The sequence below is a fragment of the Heterocephalus glaber genome, unplaced genomic scaffold, assembly GCF_053883595.1.
Source record: "Heterocephalus glaber isolate CG9 unplaced genomic scaffold, H.glaber_assembly_v1.0 deba00001673, whole genome shotgun sequence".
Taxonomy (NCBI): Eukaryota; Metazoa; Chordata; class Mammalia; order Rodentia; family Bathyergidae; genus Heterocephalus; species Heterocephalus glaber.
Window position 1 is genome coordinate 19119826 of NW_028258410.1, and position 21833 is coordinate 19141658.

Genomic DNA, 21833 nt, shown 5'->3' on the forward strand with positions numbered 1-21833 from the left:
CATATCTCAAACTTCCCTGACAAGCAGCATCCTCTGGGATCTTCTGTGCTTGCTAATAACACAGGTCCCTGGGTCCCCTTGAGTGCATTTGATTCCAGATCTCCTGGGAGAGCCTAGAAGACCATGTGTGAATGTCCGACAAGGCTGAGAAGAGCGGTGTGTTTGAGTCTCAGGCACTCACATCGGAGGCCTGGGTTCGAATCCCTGCTCTTCCCTTTGCTGCTTGGGACTTTCAACAAGTGACTTCTTGCCCAGTTCCTCCTCCAGAGGTATAGTTGGGAGTGTGGTGGAGACAGACTCTGGGCTCAGATGGCCGTAGGTGGTTTTCAGCCCCACACCCATACCTCTGTGCTTTCTTTGTTTCTCTGTGACCTTTCCTGTAGGGCCATCCTAAAACTGTTAGGAGGGTGTGGGGAAATGAGAAAAAAGCACTGTTTGCTGAGCACTTACTTTGTGCTGCGAATCCGCCGCATCAAGTTTGTCACATCCTGTGCACAAAACATCTCGTCACCATTTCCTTTTTTAAAAACCAAGTTTTACACATTAACCATTTTGCTTACATTATGAAAGAGACATAATCTTGTAGCTAACAATTCAGAGGTACAGACAGTATGAACTAGTATACTGCTCCTTCCAGGCCTAGTGTCTGGGACATATCCCTATGCAGAAATTGCATGCTCACACAAATAGACACATATGTATGTATGTATATGTGTGTGTGTGTGTGTGTGTGTGTATGTCATACATATATATGTATGTATCTAGAATGTCTCAGTGTATGCTTAGAATAAGGGATTGTACAGTATTTACTATTTACAAGTTGGGGTTTTTTGTCGCTTAACACTATAGCTGTATATTCTCTGCTGTCAAATAAACATCTTTTAGAGGTATCAACCAGTGCAGTTAGACAAGAGAAATCAATTACAGATATAAGATTGGGTAGAGAAGTAAAATCGCTCTCTACATCATATGCAGATGATTTGATATGGTACCTGAAAAATCCCAGGAAATCAATGATAAAACTTACTCAAGCAATAAAAAGAATCCAGGAAATTAGAAGGCTATGAAATTAACATAAAAACTCTGACATCCTTCTGGCCCTGGCATGACTGTGGCAGTATTTAATTAGCTATCTTCCTCTGGTGGATATTTAGATTGTTTTGTTTTTGCTATCAGAGTACTTCAGCTATTGTCTGGAGATTTTACTTTTCTCTGACTGTTTCCCAGAAGTGGGATTGCCAGGTCAAAGGCCAGGCACATAAAAGTTTTATTAGCTATTGCTGTGTCATTTCCAAAGCCATGGAGCAATTCATACATCTACCCAAAAGAAAGGGAGTCCACTGATCTCCACCAGATGTTGTCCATCTTTCCACTTGTTTGCTAATCTGATGGGAAGATGTGGGAAAGCACATTTTAATTTGCATTTTGTCACAACCCTGACTGACATGCAGGTGCATGTCATGCAAATCTGATGGGCAGAAGGGGGTATCCGGCTTCCTGAGTGTTTCCCTGACTCCCAGGATGAAGGGTCTTTCTATATTTCACTTGCCGCGGGCGTTACCTCCCTGGGAGCGGTCTGTTCACCTTGCATCTTTCTAGAAACAATACATTGTTGCATCAAATCCTACCATCATTGCTAAAGGTGCAGATAAGGTGAAATCTCAGACACAGCTGGTGGGTGGCAGAGACAGCAAAATCGAAACTTTGTCTGGTTGCAAAATCCTGTGCATTGACACCTGCCCTGTCCCAGCAGCAGTTGCTTCCTCAGGAAAGGTTGGGTTTTGTCGTTGTCCTTTTCTGCAGGGAAGCCTGGGTAAATGCGGAGGGTCCCTCCAGCACTCTGGAAGCAGCACTGTGCGGGGCATAGGGAGGCTGCATTTCCCAGTGTGAGCAGCAGGTGGCAGTGTTGGCAGACGGTTTTCTTAGTAGGAGCCAGAGCCGTGTGGGCAAACTGGCTCTCAGATCTTAATGTGGGGCGTGGGCAGCTGTACTCTCTCTGTGGAAGACAAGTGAGCAGGACCCACGAGGACTTAACGTGTACATCCTTTGATCCTGCGCTTTCATTTCTAGGAATTAATCCCACAGAAATACTTGCATATGTGTACAGCTACACAAAGATACTCATCGTCACATTGCTTGTGAAAGCAAAGCTAGAAAGCACTTAAATGTGCACGAGCAGGGCCTAAATAAATAAATCATGCATTCATATAAAAGCAGACTATGCAACTGTAGAACAGGGGATGTCTGATGCACAACTCTACTGCATTTTAAAGGTAAAACAAACCCAGAGTGGTGGAACACGCCTGGAATCCCAGCACTCAGGGAGGCTGAGGTAGGAGGATCTCAAGTTCAAGCCCAGCCCGGGAAACTTAGTGGCTTAGCAAGATCCTGCCTCAAAATAAAAAATAAAAAGGGCTGAGGATATAGCTCAGAGCAAAGGCCCTAGTTTCAATCACCAGCACCACAAAAATAAGTACACTAATAAATTAAGTAAAATTTTAATATAAATGGGCTGGGGATGTAGCTCAGTGGCACCTCCACCTGCCTTGCAAGCCCAAGGTCCCTAGTTCGATTTCCGGTACTGAGAAAAAAATTTTAAAATGAAGCGTAAGACTTGAAAGACTTGTCTCCACTGGAGAGGGCTCTCTGGACAGTGCCCCTAGATCTCGGGGCCTGGGGCAGATGTCCGAGGGAAAACTTGAGTACACAGCTTGGGCCCTCACTGTATGGTCAGGGGCCTGAAGCCCAGAGGGGCCAGGTGTCGTTCTAGCCCACACAGCGAGGTGAGAGTGGTCACCTCCAAAGTACTCAGAACTGCAGGCTCAGGGGAGAGTGGTGAACAGCCCCGCTTTGCATTCTTAAAAGCTGTGATTACAGTGATATGCAAGATCGAGCTTGGACCTCTAGGAATGCCCCAGCTGTTACAAAGCTGGATTAAATTTCTCTGCTTCCAGTTTTAGCTGTAGCCAGGAGCATCCAGAACTATCACCACCCAGGGCAGTCAGCACTTCCTGTGCCCCAGTCACTTGTTTAGATCTTGGGATTGTGACACCATTGGCCTGGGGTGGGACCAGGCCATTGGGAACTTAGATCTCCCTGGTGATTATCTAAAGTGACCAAAAATAATGTGCCTCAGATGCAATCTGGGCTCCTTGCTTTAAATGGAAATGCACATCACTTGGGATGGTATCAAGAAATTAAAGATAGGGCCGGGGATTTAGCTCAGTGGTTCCGGCGCCTGCCTCGAAAGCACAAAGTCCCGAGTTTGATCCCTGGTACCAAAAAAAGTAAAGAAATTAAAGACAACTCTATTGGGCCTATTGATACAGGGAAAATAAACATAACTCCCAACCTGCTAGATGTCAGATATACAGAGTTTGTGTTCCCTGAAATCGAAGAGAGAATTCTGAGGAACAACAGAGGTTAAGAGTAGGAAAATTTACTGAGACAGAGAGCTCCTGAGAGACAGGAGGGGAGCAGAAAGTGGGTTGCCACAGAGCCCACTTTTCTGAGAGTTTTATAGAGCAAAATCACAAGGTGGGTACAGCATCCGTCAAAGTGAAATTAACCAATAAGATTACAAGCATAGCACTTTGCTAATATTCCTTTTTTTTTTTTGGTACCAGGGATGGAACTCAGGACATTGTGCTTGCAAGGCAGGCTCAGTGGCACTGAGCTACCTGCCTGGCCCTCACTTAGCTAATATTGATCCAGTAGTAGCAAGGACATACGGATGACATCATTAACCTTGGTCGATAATCTATAGTTTCTGTCTTGTCTTTGGTTTTCATCTTAATAGTCTTGGTCTTAGTGGCTGACCCCTAATGAGATAATGGTTTATTTATATGAGAAATCTCAAAAGGGTGGTACCAATAACCTCAAGCTTTTGTTTATCCCTTAGGGAAGATTATAAATCTAGCCACTGTGATTTTAATCTTCTTCAGATGCACCTTTGCCACAGTTTTGATGTTCTCATCTTCTGCACTGACTCTCTCCAGGGCCTAGCCCTGTCAGATTGCCTATAATATTTCTACCTAACTCAGCTTTCTATAATACTATGATTTAAAAATGTAGCCAACCTGCTTTTTTTAAAAAATGAACTTACATTTTCTTTTTTTGAGACAGGATCTCACTTTGTAGTTCAGACTGGCTTTGAACTCACTATGGAGCCCATGCTGGCCTCGAGCTCATGGTGATCTTCCTGCCTCAGTCTCCCAAGTGCTGGGATAACAGGCATGCGCCACCATGCCTGGCCTGGACTTACATGTTCATCCTCAGAACCTCCCTGTGATATGCAGCTGGTAGAACCAAGTCCTCCTGAAACACAGCTTTGTGGTTCAAAGCACTCTGGGAGAAGCTGGGTGTGGTGGCACACCAGAATCTGGAAGGCTGAGGCAGGAGGATCGCCTGGAATTCGAGGCTAGCCTGGGCTACATAGTGAGTTCAAGGCTAGCCTGAGCTATATAGCGAACTATATGTTTTCATCTCAAAAAACAAAACAAAAAACCAAACAATGACAAATGAACAACACCCTGGGAGCAGGAGAGAGTTTCTACCACTTTGAAATTGGGAAGCAACCAAGATGACTCCCACTTTCCCTAGGGGTGATGTTGGAGAAAACCAGATCGTTTATTTGTGGGCATTTAGTCACCCGTGGCTTAATGACAGGATATATTTTGAGAAATGAAGTGTGTCATTAGATGATTTCCTTCTTGTATAAACATAGAGTAGAAATCTGCACACTGAGACCACGCGATGTCACTTGCGATGTGAACCGATGACACTTGCGATGTGACCCGATGAGTGTGCTGTCCTGTGTGTGTCTGTCACTGACTGAAATGTGGTGCGAGGCTGTGTGTGTAGCCTGAAGCCCTCCTGTAAGGGATCATCCTGCATGGGGTCCTCCAGGCCTGGCTTTATTCCCCTAACAGCTTCCCCTGAAAGGCCCATCTTGGTACCTTTTATAGAAATTCCCATTTGTTTTTGCTCTTTCCTGGCTTTTCCAGAACATAAACACACCCTTGTTTATTTAATGTTGAGTTGCTAGCTGGTGTCCTTGGGGCAAAGTTGACCTTTAGAGATGCTTTTGTGGCCTGAACAGTGACTAAAGCCTCTTAGATGCCAAATCTAAAGCCAATCAGAAGGGGTGCTGGGAGGCTGGCTCAGGGGTAGAGCACTTGCCTAGCATGGTGAGGCCCTGGGTTTGATTCTCAGCACTCGGGAAAAATAAAAATAAAAACACCAGAAGATTCCACACAAACATCTGGATTTTCAGCTTCTTTTGCAAACTCTGGCCCTCTGGCTATGTGGGGTCAGCTTCTCTGTCAGTGCTGGAGGAGCTGGGTGGGGACTGAGTGGGGACAGTGTCCCCTCCCTGGAGGGCTGGCGGGGCTTTCTGTGTGTGACTGTGCTCAGGCTGCTCATGGTCTCAGGCGCATGGTTGGCCTTGCGCTGGCCTTGCTCTGGCTCTGGCTCTGGTTCTGGGAAGGGAGAATGCAGCTGGGAGTTAATTCCTCCCGAATGGCTCTATAAAGAAGCCACCTGCATGTAATGCGTGTTTGTTGAATACCTGCTGTGAGCCAGGTGCTGGGGACACAGAAATGAATGAAACTGGCAGGCTCCTATCTGCAGGAGACAAGAAGGCCCTTGCTGCTTTCTGCCAGGGCTGAGACATAATAAGCAAGGCGACCTTAAAGGGCTTCCCTCGGGCTTTCCAGCCAGCACTGCTTGGAGCCTTGTCCTCCACCTCCACCAAGTGACATCCCAAAGGCCCATGACCTGAGAGGCCAGGGCTGGGCAGCCTTGGGCTGGAGGGGGACCTGGAAACTCCACTTTCTGTTCCCTGTTCCCACAGGGGAGAAGGACCAGGTGCGAAGCGTGAGAGGTCACTTGTGGAAGCTGCTGTCTCCGGCCAGGGTGGCCACCCGCGCACTCCGGAGCAGCTGGCTGGAGAGTTACCTGCTGCACCTGGAGGAGATGGGGGCGTCGGTGGAGATGCAGGGCCGGGCCCTGGTGCTGCAGCTCTGGGCCACACAGGTGGGCGAGGTGTGGGAGGGGCATGGGGAGCTGTGGATGTGTCGTGCCTATGCACACGCATGTGAGTGTGCAGACCAGTATACACGCAGGCAAGCATGCAGGTGACTATGTGTGCATATGTGAGCATGTGTGCGTGTGCAGGCATGGACAGACATGTGTCTGTCTGGTTCCCACCTTTATTGTCCAACAGCACCGTGGACAGGACCGTTCACATCCTTTCTTTTTTAATTTGGGAAAATGTCAAATGCATAGAAAAGTTTTATTATTTCATGAACTCCTATATAGATGGTACTGTGCTTCCTGGATTTTTAATGCACCAGCCCCTCCTGTTCCCTTCCACACAGTTCCCTCCCCATCTTCCTCTGCTCCCCCTCTGATGATTTTATATGCCTCTCTCTCCCTTTCCTGCTGTGATTATTTGATTGGATGCTTCCCACATATGTTGCAGCCATGGCTTTTTTACCACTACTCACTTTGGGGTGCATCTCCAGGAAGAGGAGCACCCTCTCCCACGACCTCTCCACCCTGCCAAGTCCAGGAGCCCAAATCCAGGCTCCGTAGCACCAGTGCCTCCCAGATTGCAGTTTTGCCCATGGTCCTGGTAATCGCCTTCATGGCTGTCCCCAGAGCCCCTGTGTCCCCAGAACCCAACACTGGGGGCGGTGCTGGAGTTGCAGAGTCTGGGGAGCAGCCTGGGTGGGGCCAGGAGAGCGTGCGGGCATTGTTTTTTGCACTTTGAGATTTTATTTTGCAATAATTTTGGGGGGTTACTGGGGATCGAACTTGGGACCTTGCGCTTGGGAGGCCGGCAGCGGAAGCACTGAGCTAAATCCCCAGCCCCTTGAAATAATTTTAGATTGTAGGAGGGTGGCAGATATAGTACAGGGAATTCCCAGATTGCTGATATTATGTAGCCACAATAACGAACATTGCTATTAACTAAAATCCTTACTTTATTCAGATTTCCCAAGTTTTTCTCTTCCAGGAACCAATCTAAGACACCAGTGTGCATTTTGGGTGCGGTTTATTTTTAGAGCAATTTTAAATTCACATCAAATTTTAATGGAAGTACAGGGATTTCCCCTATAGCCCCAGTGACATTACAGCATCCCCCAGGGTGGTACATTAGTTACAGGTTATAGACCTACTTAACATGTCATTGTTACACTTGGGGCATTTTTCTATACCCTTAAAATATTTTTAAATCACAAACTCTAAGGAAACACAGTCTGCACCTGCCTGAACCTCGGTTGTCCCTTCTGTGTTGATCCTGGCTTCACATGGCTTCCCAGTGTGGTGGCCTTCGTGGCCCCAGCTGTTTCAGGCTGTTCAGCATTGCCAGCGGAGGAGGCCAGTCTTTCCCAGGAGGTCAGCGAGAATCCCACATCTGATACTCAGGCCACCCGGGGCCACACATCCCCTCTGAGTGGACCGTGCTGCAGCCCCACCCCAGTCCGTGACCACCGCTGACGTCAGCAAAGGGTCAGCCCAGGACCATGCATGTGGATTCAAGTGAAGTAGAGGTTGTTCTCTGGAGGAAAGTGGGGTGCTGTCACCCTAAGATGAGTGAGTGCACGCAGGACAGACGAGGGTAACCAGGTGGGCGCGTGGACCCCCACGTGTGTGGTGTGGTGTAGTGGGGCGAGCGCCCCCTGCAGGCCAGCCACACCGGAGGTGGGATTGAGGAAGTTGCTGCTGGTCACGGCCTTGGGCTGCGGCAGGAGGGAATCGGTGGGAAGGAAGTGTCTTCCTGGTAAACTGAGACAAGGCACATTCCCTGGTTAGCTAAGAGATGGACAGCAGTGACCTTGCTGCCCCAGGCAGACCGTGGTGTGGGAAGGGCTCCGAGGCCACCCTTGCCCCTGACCCCAGAGTGGGCCGGCCGTAGGGCCACCTTGGAGCACTCTGTGCTTGTACTGGCCTCGGCAGAGCCTGTGGCCACCCGGGGGTAGCTTTGTTGTCATCCTTGTTGTCCTGAGGATTCGGAGGCCCAGAGGAGAGTGACTTGTGCAGAGTCACAGAGGGGGGCGCTGCGATCTGAACCCCACTCTGCCTGGGCTCCCTCTGGGCCTCCAGCCCACCTCCCAGGACCAGCAGGACACACGTGTTTGGTGGATCATATCAGTGAGCCCCTGCTATATGCTGGCAATGGGTAGTGACTAGGAAGGACCTCGTTCCTTTTTAGTGAAAGCCCCTATAATGATGTGTGCTTGCTGGAAGTAAGTGGTACCTGCTTGGTGCTGGATTCGTGAGATAAAGGTGAAGAATTCATCTTAGCATCACTGATGCTCTTGTACATGTATGGGCGCGTGCCTTCGTGTGTTAGTAAGGATTGAACTGAGGGAATAGTGAGCTATATCCAGCCCTTTTTATTTTGAGACAGTATCTTGTTAAGTTGCCCAGGTTGAACTCAAACTTGCAGTCCTCCTGCCTCAGCCTCCCAAGTAGCTAGGACTGCAGGCGTGTGCCACCACTCCAGATTGCAGTGTTTCTTTCCAGCCCTTTTCTGTGCTTGTCTTCTGTGGTTAAGATGGTTTTAGTTCAGATTTCTATTTGATTCAGCACTGTACCATGTGCATTTCTCATGCCACTGCAGATCACTGTAAGAATTATTCAGTGCCCTTCTGTTTTATTTAAAAATAGGACATCTATTAAAAGTTTGAAGAATTTAAAAGGGTGTATATATATATTCAAGGAGAGTCAGTCTCCCTCCCTGTCCTCCCTGCATCTGTCCTAGAGGCAACCTCAGGACCAGTTCCTTGTGTCTCCTGGAGGTGATGCCTGCTTCTTCAGACTGTCCCTCTTCACACACATGCATCTTGTGCTTTGCACACTCAGTGTGTGGGGCTCGGTCCACACCAGGCGCTTCAGAGCTGGCTTCTTCTAACAACTTCCCGCACCATCCTCCTCCTATGGCTGGGTCATCGTTCATTTCACTGTTAGCCTGTTGATAGACACGGAGCTTGCTTCCAGTGTTTTTTTGCTGTTCCATTAGCATTGGAATAAATATCCTCATGCCTGAGTCTTCTGCCCATGTGCGGTCATGCCTGTAATGAAATTACCAGGTAAATATGATAGTTAATGATGATTTAATGTCCTATTATTATAATTGGATAGGGTAGTCATTTATGATAGACAAAAACCTTCCCCCAGTTGAGATTAGTTGTGTTCATCCATGTCTGAATGGCTAAGTGTGCCAAATTGCTGAAGCCAAAATGTCTATGAAAATGAGCAGTGAGCCTCAGAGCAAGATATTTCATTGATTTGCCTTATTATTTATCAATTGGGAAGTTTCGAGTAAGTATTGTTTAAAAACAGCACTCACAGTCATCAGTAATTACTACTATTTTGCTTTATATGTACATACATTCACACATACCCATTCTTCAAGTGATTGAGAATTGTTGCATTTAAACATTGTATCACTTAGCTATTTCTGTGTAACAAACATGCACTAAAGATCAGTGGCCTCCATCCATTCACCTTCATTTAACTCACAGGCCTGTGGTCTGGCTGAACTGAGTGGGGTCCTGCTGGGCCATTCAGCTCTGCCCTAGTGTCTCTCATCTTCCTAGTCCCCGGCTCAGTGGGCAAATGGAAACACATGAAGTCTCCTAAGACCTCGGCTTAGAAAGCTATTCTGTCTATTCTAGCTCATTCTGTTGGCAAAGCAAGGGCATGGCTGAATCCAAATTCAAGGGTGAGGGAAATATACTCTGCTTTTTCCATAGGAACCACAGAGTCACATAGTAAGGAGTGTGGATATAAGGGGTGGCAAAAAATTGTGATCAATTAATGCAGTCACCCTCAGACGTTAACAGTGGTCCTCAGCGATATGCCTTGTTCCTGTCACTGATGCTTGCATTGCCAATTGGCTATGAGGATTACCCAGGAGAGGCTTTGAAATAGGTACTAGGCTTGGCCAGTGCCCCAAGCAGGTTTTGACCATAGCCTGAGGCTGAATACAGACACTGATTGCGCCCAGATTCTTGGCATAGGTGGGAACCAGGCCTGCTGAGCCCCATGCCTTGGCCAGGACTGTGGCCAAGCTCAGACCTGTTGGCCGTGCCCCCTTGGTGTAACGGGCTCCTTCTCATTGCAGGGAAACATGGGCCCTGCCGCCTTCTGGCTCCTGCTCTTCCTTCTCAAGAATCCGGAGGCTCTGGCTGCTGTTCGTAGGGAGCTGCAGTGCATCCTGTGCCAGCCGGGGCAGCCTGTCTCACAGATGAGTGCCCTCCCACCGAAGGCCTTAGACAGCACCCCTGTGCTTGGTGAGATGACAGACCCGCCAAGAGCACCTCTGTGATTGGATGTCATGGGCCCCCAAAGCCTTCTCCAGCAGGGCTCCAGGGCCCATCAACGTCCTCTGACCTAAAGTCTCCCTGAGTCTCCCTCCTGAGCCTGGCACGCCCGTCCCCCGGTCTCAGCTGTCTGAGGCTCATGGGCTAAGAAGGAGACTTGGTTGCAAGTGACGGAAAACCTAAATACACTGGCTGAAGTGGAAAAGGGTCTTCATTTGGGGCATGCAAGTAGAAAATGCAGAGATGTCTGGCTTCAGGTTTGGGTGGATCCAGGGACTTGAATGGTTATCAGGACTGGTCCGTCTGTCTTCCAGGCCCCTCTTTCCTGGCTGGCTCAGTCTCAGGCTGGCATCGGCTCAAGGCTGACCGTCCTTGGCTATGAGACAGCTGCCTTTCTTTCAGCATTGCCAGCTAAACTCCCAAGAATGTGCCCCACAGGCTCTTTGGATCACATGCCCATCCAGTGCTCAGAGGGATGCTCTGCTGGGCAATCAAAGCCCAATTCCAGCAGTTAGGAATAGAAGCAGCAGCCCCACCCCTGAAAATAGGAGAGGGGTGGTCCCCAGAGAAAAATTGGGGCTGTTTCCAAAGGGGGATTACGCTGAGCAGGCAGAAGCAGATATAGATGCCCCCACTTTCCCAGCCTTCCGATATCTCTCTGGCTCCCACCTTCCCTCATGGCTTCTCTTGGAGTCAGAACTGGATCCTCTCATACTCAGGGACCTCTGAGAGGCCACAGGGGTCACAGCTGATCACCTGCTGGCCTTTTCCACCTTGCCGTGTGATGGGGCTGCCTCACCCTCTGTACAGTGAGATGGGGGCCCTGAGCACGTGGAGGGCAGCCTGCTCACCCCTCGTGTCACCCATGCAGACAGTGTGCTGAGTGAGAGCCTCAGGCTCACAGCCGCACCCTTCATCACCCGCGAGGTGGTGGTGGACATGGCCTTGCCTCTGGCGGATGGACGGGAGTTCTCGCTACGACGCGGTGACCGGCTTCTCCTCTTCCCCTTCCTAAGTCCCCAGAGGGATCCGGAAATCTACACAGACCCGGAGGTAGGTGACAGTCAGCTGGTCATCCTGGGATAATGGGGAAATCAGTGCCTTCGGGATCAGCCGCTTCTAAGCAGCGGCCTGGCTGTGCTCTGCTTGTTGTGTGGCTTCGCCCAGGTGGCTTCAGCTCTCTGCGTCTGCTTCCTCAACTGTGACAGGGTCCTCGTTGTAGCACCTGCCTCTCAAGGCTATTCAGAGTAAATTCAGTCACGTAAGAAAAGGCTTTGGCAGTGCCTGGGACACTGTTTCCTAAGTGAGAGCTGAGCGATTTTATTTGTTGAGACAGGGTCTTACTAAGTAGTTCGGGCTGGTCTTGAACTCACAAGGTAGCCCCTGCTGGCCTTGAACTTGCGATGATCTTCCTGCCTCTGCCTCTCGAGTGCTGGGATTACAGGCGTGCACCACCATGCCCAGCTCGAACGATTTTAATTTAGAGTGTTATATCTATTTCTCAACACTTTTCCCTCCCCTATACTTTGAGATGGAGAAAACTTTCATAATTGCTAACAAATTTCCTACATACTGTGTGCCAGGGCCCATGCTACAATCTCACCCATCCATTCACTCGTCCATCAATTTATCCATCCATCCATTTATTCCTCCAGTCCTCCATCCACCATCCATCCATCCATCCATTCCTCCATCTACCATCCATTCCTGTGTTGACCATCCATCCATTCGTTCCTCCTCCCACCATCCATTGACTCATCCCTCCACCCACCATCCGTCCATCATCACTCATCCACCCACTCACCCACCTACCCATCACTCACCCATCCTTCCATCTGCCCACCTGTCCACTGGATCATCCACTTGTCCTTAGACCCATCTTTCACTCCACACTTACTCCACACCACACCTCTCGCTCAGACACAAGCCTTGCCTTCTCACTGTCAGGTGTAACCAATGGAAATCGACCTTCTCTCTCTTTTTTAAAATTCATTTTTATTATACATTACAAAAGTAATACATATTTATCATAAAATAGAATTATAGGGGCCAGGGATTTAGCTCAATGGTTTCTCCGCCTGCTGCGCAAGCGCAAGGACCCGAGTTCGATCCCCGGTACCAAAAAACAAAAAACAACAAAAAAAAATAAAACAGAATTATAGAGAAATATATATTTTAAAAGGTCATGCTGTCCTCTCCAGTTCCACAAAGTTCCCTAGTCATGGTTTGGAGTCTCTTTTTTTCCTTTTGTTTTTGGAGTGTGTCGTTTAAATTATTTTTGTGCCTTTACCAACGCCCTCACGCACGCACACACACACACACACACACACACACACACAAATGAGTGTTTGTATAGGATCCTATTCTTCTGAAACTCGTGGGTTTTTTACTCAACAACCAATAGTAGAAATGTTTTCCATATAGTACACAAATCTCTTGCCATAGTTTTTAGCCAGTCCCATCAGTTGACTTTTACACCATGGCCCCCTTTTCCTCCTTCTGTAAGCAAGTCTGTAATGAAATCCTTTAAACCTTTTTGTTGGTACAGGTTTGTTTTGGGGTGGGATCAGAAAATGAACTTTCTATTTCAGGCGTTTAAATACAACCGATTCCTGAACCCAGAGGGAACAGAGAAGAAAGACTTTTACAAGGGTGGAAAACAGTTGAAGAATTACAACCTGCCTTGGGGGGCGGGGCACAATCAGTGCCTGGGGAAGAATTTTGCCATCTACAGCCTTAAACAGTGAGTGAGGTGGGGTGGGGCCAGCAGGCTGGGGCGGGGCTTGAGAGAGTGGGTGGGGCTGGGACCTGGGCGGGGCATAGTGGCACCCATCCCATCTGGTTGGCTCACACACTTCTGCTACTGGGGTGCTCAGCCAGGCGAATAGTTTAGGCCAGAGATTCAACTGGCAGGGCTGTCTCTTGCCCACAAGTCTATTTATTTGTGTTTTTAAAAATGTGTGCTAACTTTTTAAAACCAGAAGAGCTAATATAAAAAGCCAGGTTTCTGATTTCTTGTGAAATAATCTCATCTGGTATTGGGTTCTTCCCTCCAACTGGTGCCCACATACCAAACACGGACATGCTGTCCCAGTTGACCATAGCTGACCGTCTGCTGCTGCCATGGCATGTTCAGCGCTCCGCAGCCAAAGCTGGCCGGATGTCAGTGTCCCCACCTGTCTGTGTTGATGCCTCTGGGGCCTGCAAGGCTCCTAGATCCTCCTCCTGAGGCACTGAGAGCCTTAGCTCTCCAGGGTCACAAACCCACTGTACCAGGGGTTAGGGCACCTCCCAGCTTTCTGTCTAGCTCCTGTGTCATCATAAGCTCAATGACCTTCCAAGCCTGTTTCCTCATCTGTCAAGGGGGGAGGCTGACTATAGCCCAGGGGTGTCAGGATACACGGATTGGACCCACTGCCTGGCTCATCATAGGTTTTGCTAAATGTTACTTATTATCATAATTATTACATTTATCAATGTGCAGGCAGTAAGCTAAGGGAATGGATACATCACACCAACATTTTGGCTTCAGTTTTCTTAATAGCAAGATGGAAATCATAATACTGTGCAGTCATTTCTGCTCCAACACTTCAAATACATTCCTAAAAATCACCTCGTTGTGGGAAATCACACAGGAAGAACCACAGAGGTTATGGGGAAAAGGGAACTGGGGCCCAGCACTCAAAAGCTTCATCAGTGATGCATTAAAATAAAAAAGATGAGAAGCCAATAAAAAGTAGTACAGTATCACCCATGTTAAGTGCTTGAGAAATGTATAAGTGCTAGTTGACATGGCCCCCAGTGGGTGTGTCATTGTATGCATGTGCACGTTTTACGGACTTCTGCACAGCAGTTTTTACAATCACCCTGGTTTCTCACTTGAATCTGCACATGACCAAGTGAAGGTGCGCATTGCACTCAAACGGTGCAGTCATGATTGCTCCATCGATCACGGTGGATCAAAGTCACGTGTTTAAAACAAAGGCCACAGCAGACCTGGGTTTCTTGGGCTTGGGGACAGACAAGAAGAAATGGGAAGTAAACATCACGTTTCAGGACATTAGTGGGATTTGTTGTCATTTTTATCTCAATTGTCTGCACCACCCTGCCAGGTAGGTTTCAGTGTAAAGCCGAGTCTAGATGGGTCAGATCACTGGCTGCATCCGTGTACCTGGTGAGTATAGGTGCCAGAGTTCAAATCCAGGTGCGGGTCCAAATTTCCATCCCCAATAAACTCACCTTGTAGTGTCCTACAGCCCAGAGCTGGAGAGGACCGGTCTTACCTCTCCCTTCTGAGCAGATGGAGGAACTGAGCCGTGGAGCTGGACTGGACCCTGGTCAGGGCCACATGCCCTGCTGTCCTCATCTGCTTCCCTTCGCATGAGAGGAAAGTCCCTGCTCTGTGCTCGGTGCTGCACCAGGTCCCCAGGTCCAAGTGGCAGGGCAGTGCTGGCACATAGAGAAGTAAAAGATACACTCCCAATTCTTGGGAACACAGTTGGTGACAAATAATAAAGCAGGTGGTCAGAGGCCTGTCCCACATCACTGGGGCCACTGGTTACGTCATGGATTTGGCAACCTCGAAATTTGTCGGGCAGATTTCCAGAAGGTGGCAGTAGCGAGCGCTTGTTTTGCAGGGCTGGCTATGATGACAGTTTTCTCACACGTGGCCACAAAATGACTTGTGAGAATGGTCTTGTTTTAATCTCTCTGAGGTACTGATGGGTAAGCAGCACCCCAGCTGGAACAGACAGCAAAGGTTCTAGGCCTGGGAGAAAGGGGGATGAGGGACAGGAGGAGAGGAAGAGCCCAGCCTCAGTGCTGGAACAAGTAGCGTGGGGGCTGAGAAGCACACAGGTCTGGAGGGCCAGGCACCTTCCCTTGGGTGTGCCACCCTCTCCACAGGAAGCTGCACAGCTGCCAGGCAGAGGAAAGCTGGAGCCTGCTGCACCGGCTTCAAGTGTGGGTGTGGGTGGCGTACCTCCTCTTCTGCTGGGGCTCACGGGCCTGTGTGGGTTCCGATCCCCAGCCTGCCTGACTTACCAGGGGCTGGCAGACCACAGCTGCTCATGGTCTCCGATCCCATCTCTGCAGATTTGTGTTCCTCGCATTGATGCACTTTGACCTGAAGCTGGTCCGAGCGGATGAGGAGATCCCTGAATTTGACCTCAGCAGGTATGGCTTCGGGCTGATGCAGCCGAAGAATGATGTGCTTGTCCGGTACCGTGCCCAGCTGTGACCTGCAGGAGCTCCTAGCTGGCCTGCTTCAGCTTCCTTTCTGTGCCAGCGTTGCCACATCCCTGCTGTCCTAGATGCCTGTGCCTAGGGGTGGAGACAGGGTGGAAGCCACCAAAGACATCAGAGTCAAGAAAAGATTTCAAAAGTTCAGCTGGGCACAGTGGCATATGCCTGAAAGTCCAGCACTTGGGAGGGCTGAGGTGGGAGGATCACTGTGAGTTCGAGGCCAGCCTGGGCTACAAAGCAAAACCTTGTCTCAAAAAAATAAAAATAAAAATAAATAAATAAAAGTTCTGTGGCTTATTGATGCAAAGTTTTAGCTCCAAATCAGGCGCTTTCTGCTGCCCCGCCACCTAGCTCTTCTTACCTTGTGACATCTACAAAAGCTAATCCAGACAGGGCAGAGCCAGGAGTCCTTATTGCTGTGCCCCTCCTCCCAGAGGGTTCACTGTCCCGGCTCTTCACAATTGCAACGGCTTGGGTCTTCGCTGGTCAAAGATACCGGCCATGGAAAGGCCCTTCTGGTCCTGGCAGTGTGTCCACTGGCACAAGTTCTGTTCCCCAGTTATTCACGTAGCTAAGGCCACAGGGCCCCTCAGGCTGTCTCCTGGTCTGGGTGCCCCATGCACTGATGCTGCGCTCCTCTGCATTCAGGTGGATATATGAGGGCCCCAAGGCTAGTTGCACCCAGGTGCAGGCACCGCCCAGCCCACACTGGATCCATGGAACAGAGGGCTCTGCTCTAGAGTCGCAGGCACCCGGTGGACTGGGCTTCCCCATGGCAGGACTCATGCAGGGCCCCAAGGAGGACAGCCCTGTAGGGTGGCAGGAAGGACCCAGCCAGGGCCCCGAAGACGGGGCAAGGCAAGTAAGAGAGCTGAAGAGCCTTGTTCTGGTGTAGATCTCCCTGTGCTGCACAGTCCAGGCTGCAGACTGGTTTTGCTCAGCCTGCACTTTATTTATTTATTTATTTATTTATTTTAATTTTATTATTATTATTTTTTGGTACTGGGGATCGAACTTGGGACTTTGTGCTTGCAAGGCAGGCAACGGAATCACTGAGCTAAATCCCCGGCCAAGGCCTGCACTTTAAAAAGTCAACCTAGGGGCCGGGGATTTAGCTCAGTGGTTTCACCGCCTGCTGCGCAAGTGCAAGGACTGGAGTTTGATCCCCAGTCCAAAAAAGAAAAGTCAACCTAGAGGGGCTGGGGATTTAGCTCAGTGGTTCCACAGCCTCACAAGCTCAAGGAACCGAGTTCGAACCCCAGCACCAAAAAAAAAGTCTACCTAGAGCTGCATGCGGTGGCACATGCCTGTGATCCCAGCTACTTGGGGGGCCAAAGCAGGAGGAATCGCGAGTTCAAGGCCAGACTGGGCAACTTAGCAAGACCCTGTCTCAAACCCAAACCTGAGTTGTTACCACATCACTATTCTTCGAGTGAAGACAGATGCCCAGCTTCTGCTGGAAACTCTGAAGCCCCGGCCACAATGGGTCACATTGCCAAGGGCATCAGTGGCCAAGCTGAGTGGCAGCATCCCCTGTGTACAGGACATGTGCTGGGCTCCCCCGGGTTTGGGCTCGGACTGCTTCTGGATTCATTGCACCTGGCCTGGAGGCAGTGGAGTTTGAGACCCTGTGCACCCTCTTAGAAGTGATACTGGAAACCAGCTAACGAGGGTCCTGACCAGTTGTTCATGGAGCCTGTGTGCTCCAGCCTTGAAACAAACAGGTCCGTGATGAAAATGTGCCCTTACCTCAGCTTTGGGAAAAAAACAGCTTAAGGAGAAATATTGTTTGCAAACCTTTATTCTGATGGCAAATGTGTCTATTAGGTCCTGGTTATCAAGCCCCCTTTCAATGCCCATGACAGGGACAGCAGACTCTCTAGTTCTGTCCTCAGAGCAAGTCTGTGAAGAAAGGGCAGTGTGCCAGCAGGCTCAGAGAGGGGAAGGGACTTGCATGGGGTCACACCACTCTTAGCTGGTAGAGCTCCGCCTGCACCCATCTTCTGCTAGGAGGAAATGTTGGGAGGGCAGCTCTTCATTCTTTGGGGTTGTGGTGAAGCAGTTGTGTTTGGCCCTGGGGAGCAGACAGCCCGAGTGTGGGTGCAGTTGTGAGCAGCAGGCACAGACGCATCCCTAACGAGGTCCCTAAGCTTTAGCTGGAGGCGCAGAGAGGCCCTGAGTCCTCCTAGTGTCCCAGGGGCAAGTCATTCTTGGAGCAGCCCCAGGTCGCGGGGGCTTCCCTGGCCCTAAGCTCCAGGCGCCCCCAGGATTCCCAGACAGACAGCGTGATTGGCAGGAGGCTGGATATCCCCAGGGAAACCCGTCTTCACGCCTGGGTGACCCCACTGCCGTCTGCTTCTTAACTCTGCAGGAAATCGGAGCTGGCAGCCTCCTGTGGGAGGATGAGCCAGTTTCCATAGCAACCTCAGCTGCCTCCTCCCGGCTGGAAGGGAAGGAAGAAAGCCAGCAGAAATAGCTGTGAGAGGTCTGCAACCCTGGTGTGCAGGGGAAACCCTTCTGGCTTCCCCCTGCCAAACCCAGCTGGGTTGGCACCGCAGCTCGATTCTCACCTGCGTTCAAAGGAGGGCTGGTTCGCGTTAAAGGGGGCACCTCCTTGGAGCCATGACCAGTTATGAGGGAATTGCTTGGAAAAGGCATTCTCCCGGCCAGGCTGCTCCTGCTGGGATCTGAGATTGAAGTGGAGCTCAGAGGCAGTGATTGAAACCTGTCCTTGTTTTAATCTTTCTTTTCTTTTGTCATTTTTCCTTTTTTTTCTTTCTTAAAAATAAGCTTCCAAGGAAAGAGGGGGAGATGAGTGAGTTAGCTGCTTGCTGCAGGTTGTTGAGAAGGAGCTGGGCGTCATTGGGATTCTTCCTGCCATGCATAAGAATCGCAAAATTGCAGGACATTAGCTAGAACCCTTACAGCGACCTGACAAGGGTTTCCTGAGCATTGTCCTTATTATTAGTTTTGCTATCTGTGTAAATTCTTGTTTACCAAATATTCTCCTGTAAACAGACTCACCTCACTCTTTTTTTTGGTTACACACACCTGTAATCCCAGTACTCAGGAGGCTGAGGCAGGAGGGTTGTTGCAAGTTCACAGCCAGCCTGAACTACATACCAAGGCCCTATCTCAAAAAACAAAACAAAACAAAAAACCAGACTCACTTTTTAAATTTAAATTTTTTCCCCTTTGCTGCCAGTAATGAGCCACATGATTGCTCAGAATAGAAAGTGAATGTGAAAAATAAATTGGCTGGGGAGGGGTCTCCGCGATGGCGGGCTCAGACTCGGGGCCCGAGCACCCTCTCGTCTCGGGTACAGAATGAACCCCGCAAGGTCAGACTTGCCTGAAGGCCCTGCTGTTTCTCTCGGACCCAAGAGGGTGAGGAGGACGGGGGACAGGAGCCAGATGCTGGCAGCAAGGGTCGCACCCGGGAGCTGGAGTGTGCTGCCTGCCCCGACTCCACAGAGCAGGCCTCCAAGCCCGAGTCCTGCCTGAAGCCACAACTTTGATGTTGTTCTGAGTCAACACAGCATCCCCTGAGTAGCATGCCGGTTGCGCCTTGCTATTTTCACACAGCCCTGTCGAGCAGAAACACGCTGGAATCTATTAAGGCACCCACTTTCGCAAGAGCCTCTGTGTGAGTCCTACGTCTGGAAGGCAAGGTCAGCGCCTGGGAGGGGGCGCAGGGCACAGGTCACAGCAGTGGCTGCCCACAAGGTAGACGTGACCACCTCCATTCGCACAGAGGGGGAACTGCAGATCCGGGAAGGGCTTGCTGTGCCCAAGGTCCTACAGCTAAGAAGTAGAGGCTCAGGGTTCAAATGCAGGCCTCTCTACTGCACGGCAACCCCCTGGGGAGCTCTCTGTCCATGATCCTCCTGGGGACAGCAGAAGGGATGGGTACCTGCAGAGGGGCTAGGGCATAGGGTCCCAAGCAAACAAAAAGGATCTCTTAAAATTTTACTGGCCCAGCAGGCAGGTGTGTTAGTGCAGGCCTGGAGTCCCAGCTACTCAGGAAGCTGAGGCAGGAGGGTTGCATGAACCCACAAGCTCCAGACCAGCCTTTGTAACACAGCAGGACCTCGTCTCAAACAAATATTCATGGGACCGTCTAAATCTCTCACCAGACTGCATGCATCTGTTTTAATATGAGAAGGGGGGAAATTGGTTACATTTGCTTTCAGAAATATAGAAAAGGGAAAATTGGTTGTTGTCTCAAATCTTTGAGTAAAAGTTCCCAGGACACACGTCCCTCACCTCAGTCTCCTCAGCAGTGAGGCTGACGCTGGTGAGCACGGATCGGGCTGCAAGCAACACTTTTCATTTCACATGTTAAAGTATTTACATTTAAAACAGCACATGTTCTTTTCGCACAGAAAGACAAGACCAGAGGTGGGATGACATCTTCACAATCACCAGGCCCATCTTTTTCTGTTCCCTTCTTCACTGTAATGAGTAATTTCCAACCTCAGGGACCAACATGGCTGCTTGAGCTCCAGCTGTTTTGTCCACATCCCAGCCAGCCGGGAGGGAAGAGCAAAGAAAAATCTCTGCTTCCTTCCTATGGGGCCAGAATTTAATCATGTGACCCATCTTGCTGCTTGAGAGGTTAGGAAATGGAGTCTTCACTCCAGGTTTTCAGTCCGTGCACCATTCCCCACTGTATTATGCTTGCCTGTTTTGGGGGGGTTTTTTGGTACCAGGGATCAAACTTGGGACCTTGTGCTTGTCAGGCTGGCACCAGAACCACTGAGCTAAATCCTCGGCCTTCCCCTGTTTTATCAGTCAAGGTCTGAATTACATGGCAGGGCCAGGGCTTGGCTTGTCCGAGTCAGGGACCTTATGTCCTGGGCCCCAAGGGTCTGCAGCTCCATCACTTCCATTCTGGGACCATGAAAGGACGTTTTCATGCTCCTAAAGCCGATGTCAGAATCAACACTACCCCTCACTCAAAGCCAACACTGATGATGGTGCTGTGTCTGTATAAAAACCACAGACGCCAGACACAGCGGCACACACCTGCAATCCTAGCTACTCGGGAGGCTGAGGGAGGAGGATCTCAAGGCCGAGCCCAGCCCAGGCAATTTAGAAAAACCTTGTCTCAAAATAAAAAGGGCCAGAGCCATAGGTGAGTGCCAGAGCCCGCGCCTGGCACGCAGGAGGCCCAGTGGGCAGTTGTATGCCGTGTGATTGCGTCTGAGTAGAGCCTTCTGTGTTTGGGACACTAGGTGTTCTGAGCACCTTGTGGATGCCGGGCCCTGAGAATGTTTTAGGCAGCGTAAGGACCAGCGGTGAGTAACAAACCCCAGCTTCAGGTGCAGGCGTCCTCCCGGGGAGACCTCAGTAAACTGGGCAAACAAATTTAAAAAACACAAAGTGCATCAGATGGGGACCGTGATGCCGAGAGGGAGGGCGGCAGAGACCGCAACAGAGGGGCAGGGGCCTCAGTGGGCCAGGACGATATTCTGAGAGCCGACCGCTGCGGAGGGAACTCTGGTCGCCTGGGCAAACACCATGCCCCAGCCTCCTCACTAACAGCAACCCAGGTTTCTTCCGATTTTAGACAGCTGTGCGCTCAGAGACAACTGGCCCAGCCTCCAAATGGAAACAAGGCCAAGTGAAACACAGCTGGCAGGCACTGCTTGCCACTGATTGAGCTAGTGAAGGTCATGTGATCCAGTACTGGCCAATGAGACAATCAGAAAAGCTGAGGGAATTTTCAGAATGTGGGAGAAGATCCTCCTTCTCCTTCTGTTGGAGTTGCCCTGTGAGAACCTGTCCATGGCAGCCATCTTGTGATCATGAGGTCAAGAGACCTACAGAAATCAATCAAGCATACTGAAGCCTCCAAGCTGCTGCAGTGACAGACTCTGGCATCTCCTGTTTCTGGATTTTGTGTAAACAAGAGAATAAAAGCTATTACTATGCATCCTCCACTTAGAGGTCGTATTCCGTAGTGGTAACAGCCTGGGCTCTGCCTGGTCTCTGCTGAGCCACTGAGTACTGAGGTGATTGGAGCATTTCCCTGTTCCCCACCTCCTCCACCTGCAAAATGAGGGTAACAGGTAGAACGCTGCCCTGATAGGGCTCTTGGGAGCATGATGAGGGAACCCTGTCACTACAGTCAGTGGAAGAGACAGAAATGTGAATGTCCTGAGTTAACCTCATCATAGTGTCACTCAGACCCTGAGAGGCAGGCCTGGTGACACAGGCTGTGGGCTTTGAGAGGTGAGTAGGAGTTCA

The 21833-nt window shown here is 50.0% G+C and overlaps 1 protein-coding gene across 2 annotated transcripts in view; it reads left to right on the top strand.

The window, feature by feature from the left end:
- The window catches only part of Ptgis (prostaglandin I2 synthase), a 34376-nt gene extending 18511 nt beyond the window's left edge, over positions 1 to 15865 (top strand). For both annotated transcript variants that reach the window (XM_013077192.3, XM_021239050.2), the window contains exons 6-10: positions 5855 to 6036; positions 10139 to 10307; positions 11209 to 11390; positions 12929 to 13080; positions 15432 to 15865. In XM_013077192.3, the coding sequence (XP_012932646.1) occupies positions 5855 to 6036; positions 10139 to 10307; positions 11209 to 11390; positions 12929 to 13080; positions 15432 to 15576 (830 nt within the window). In that variant the 3' untranslated portion in view covers positions 15577 to 15865. The remainder of the gene's footprint in view (positions 1 to 5854; positions 6037 to 10138; positions 10308 to 11208; positions 11391 to 12928; positions 13081 to 15431) is intronic.
- The last annotated feature ends 5968 nt before the right edge of the window (positions 15866 to 21833 follow it).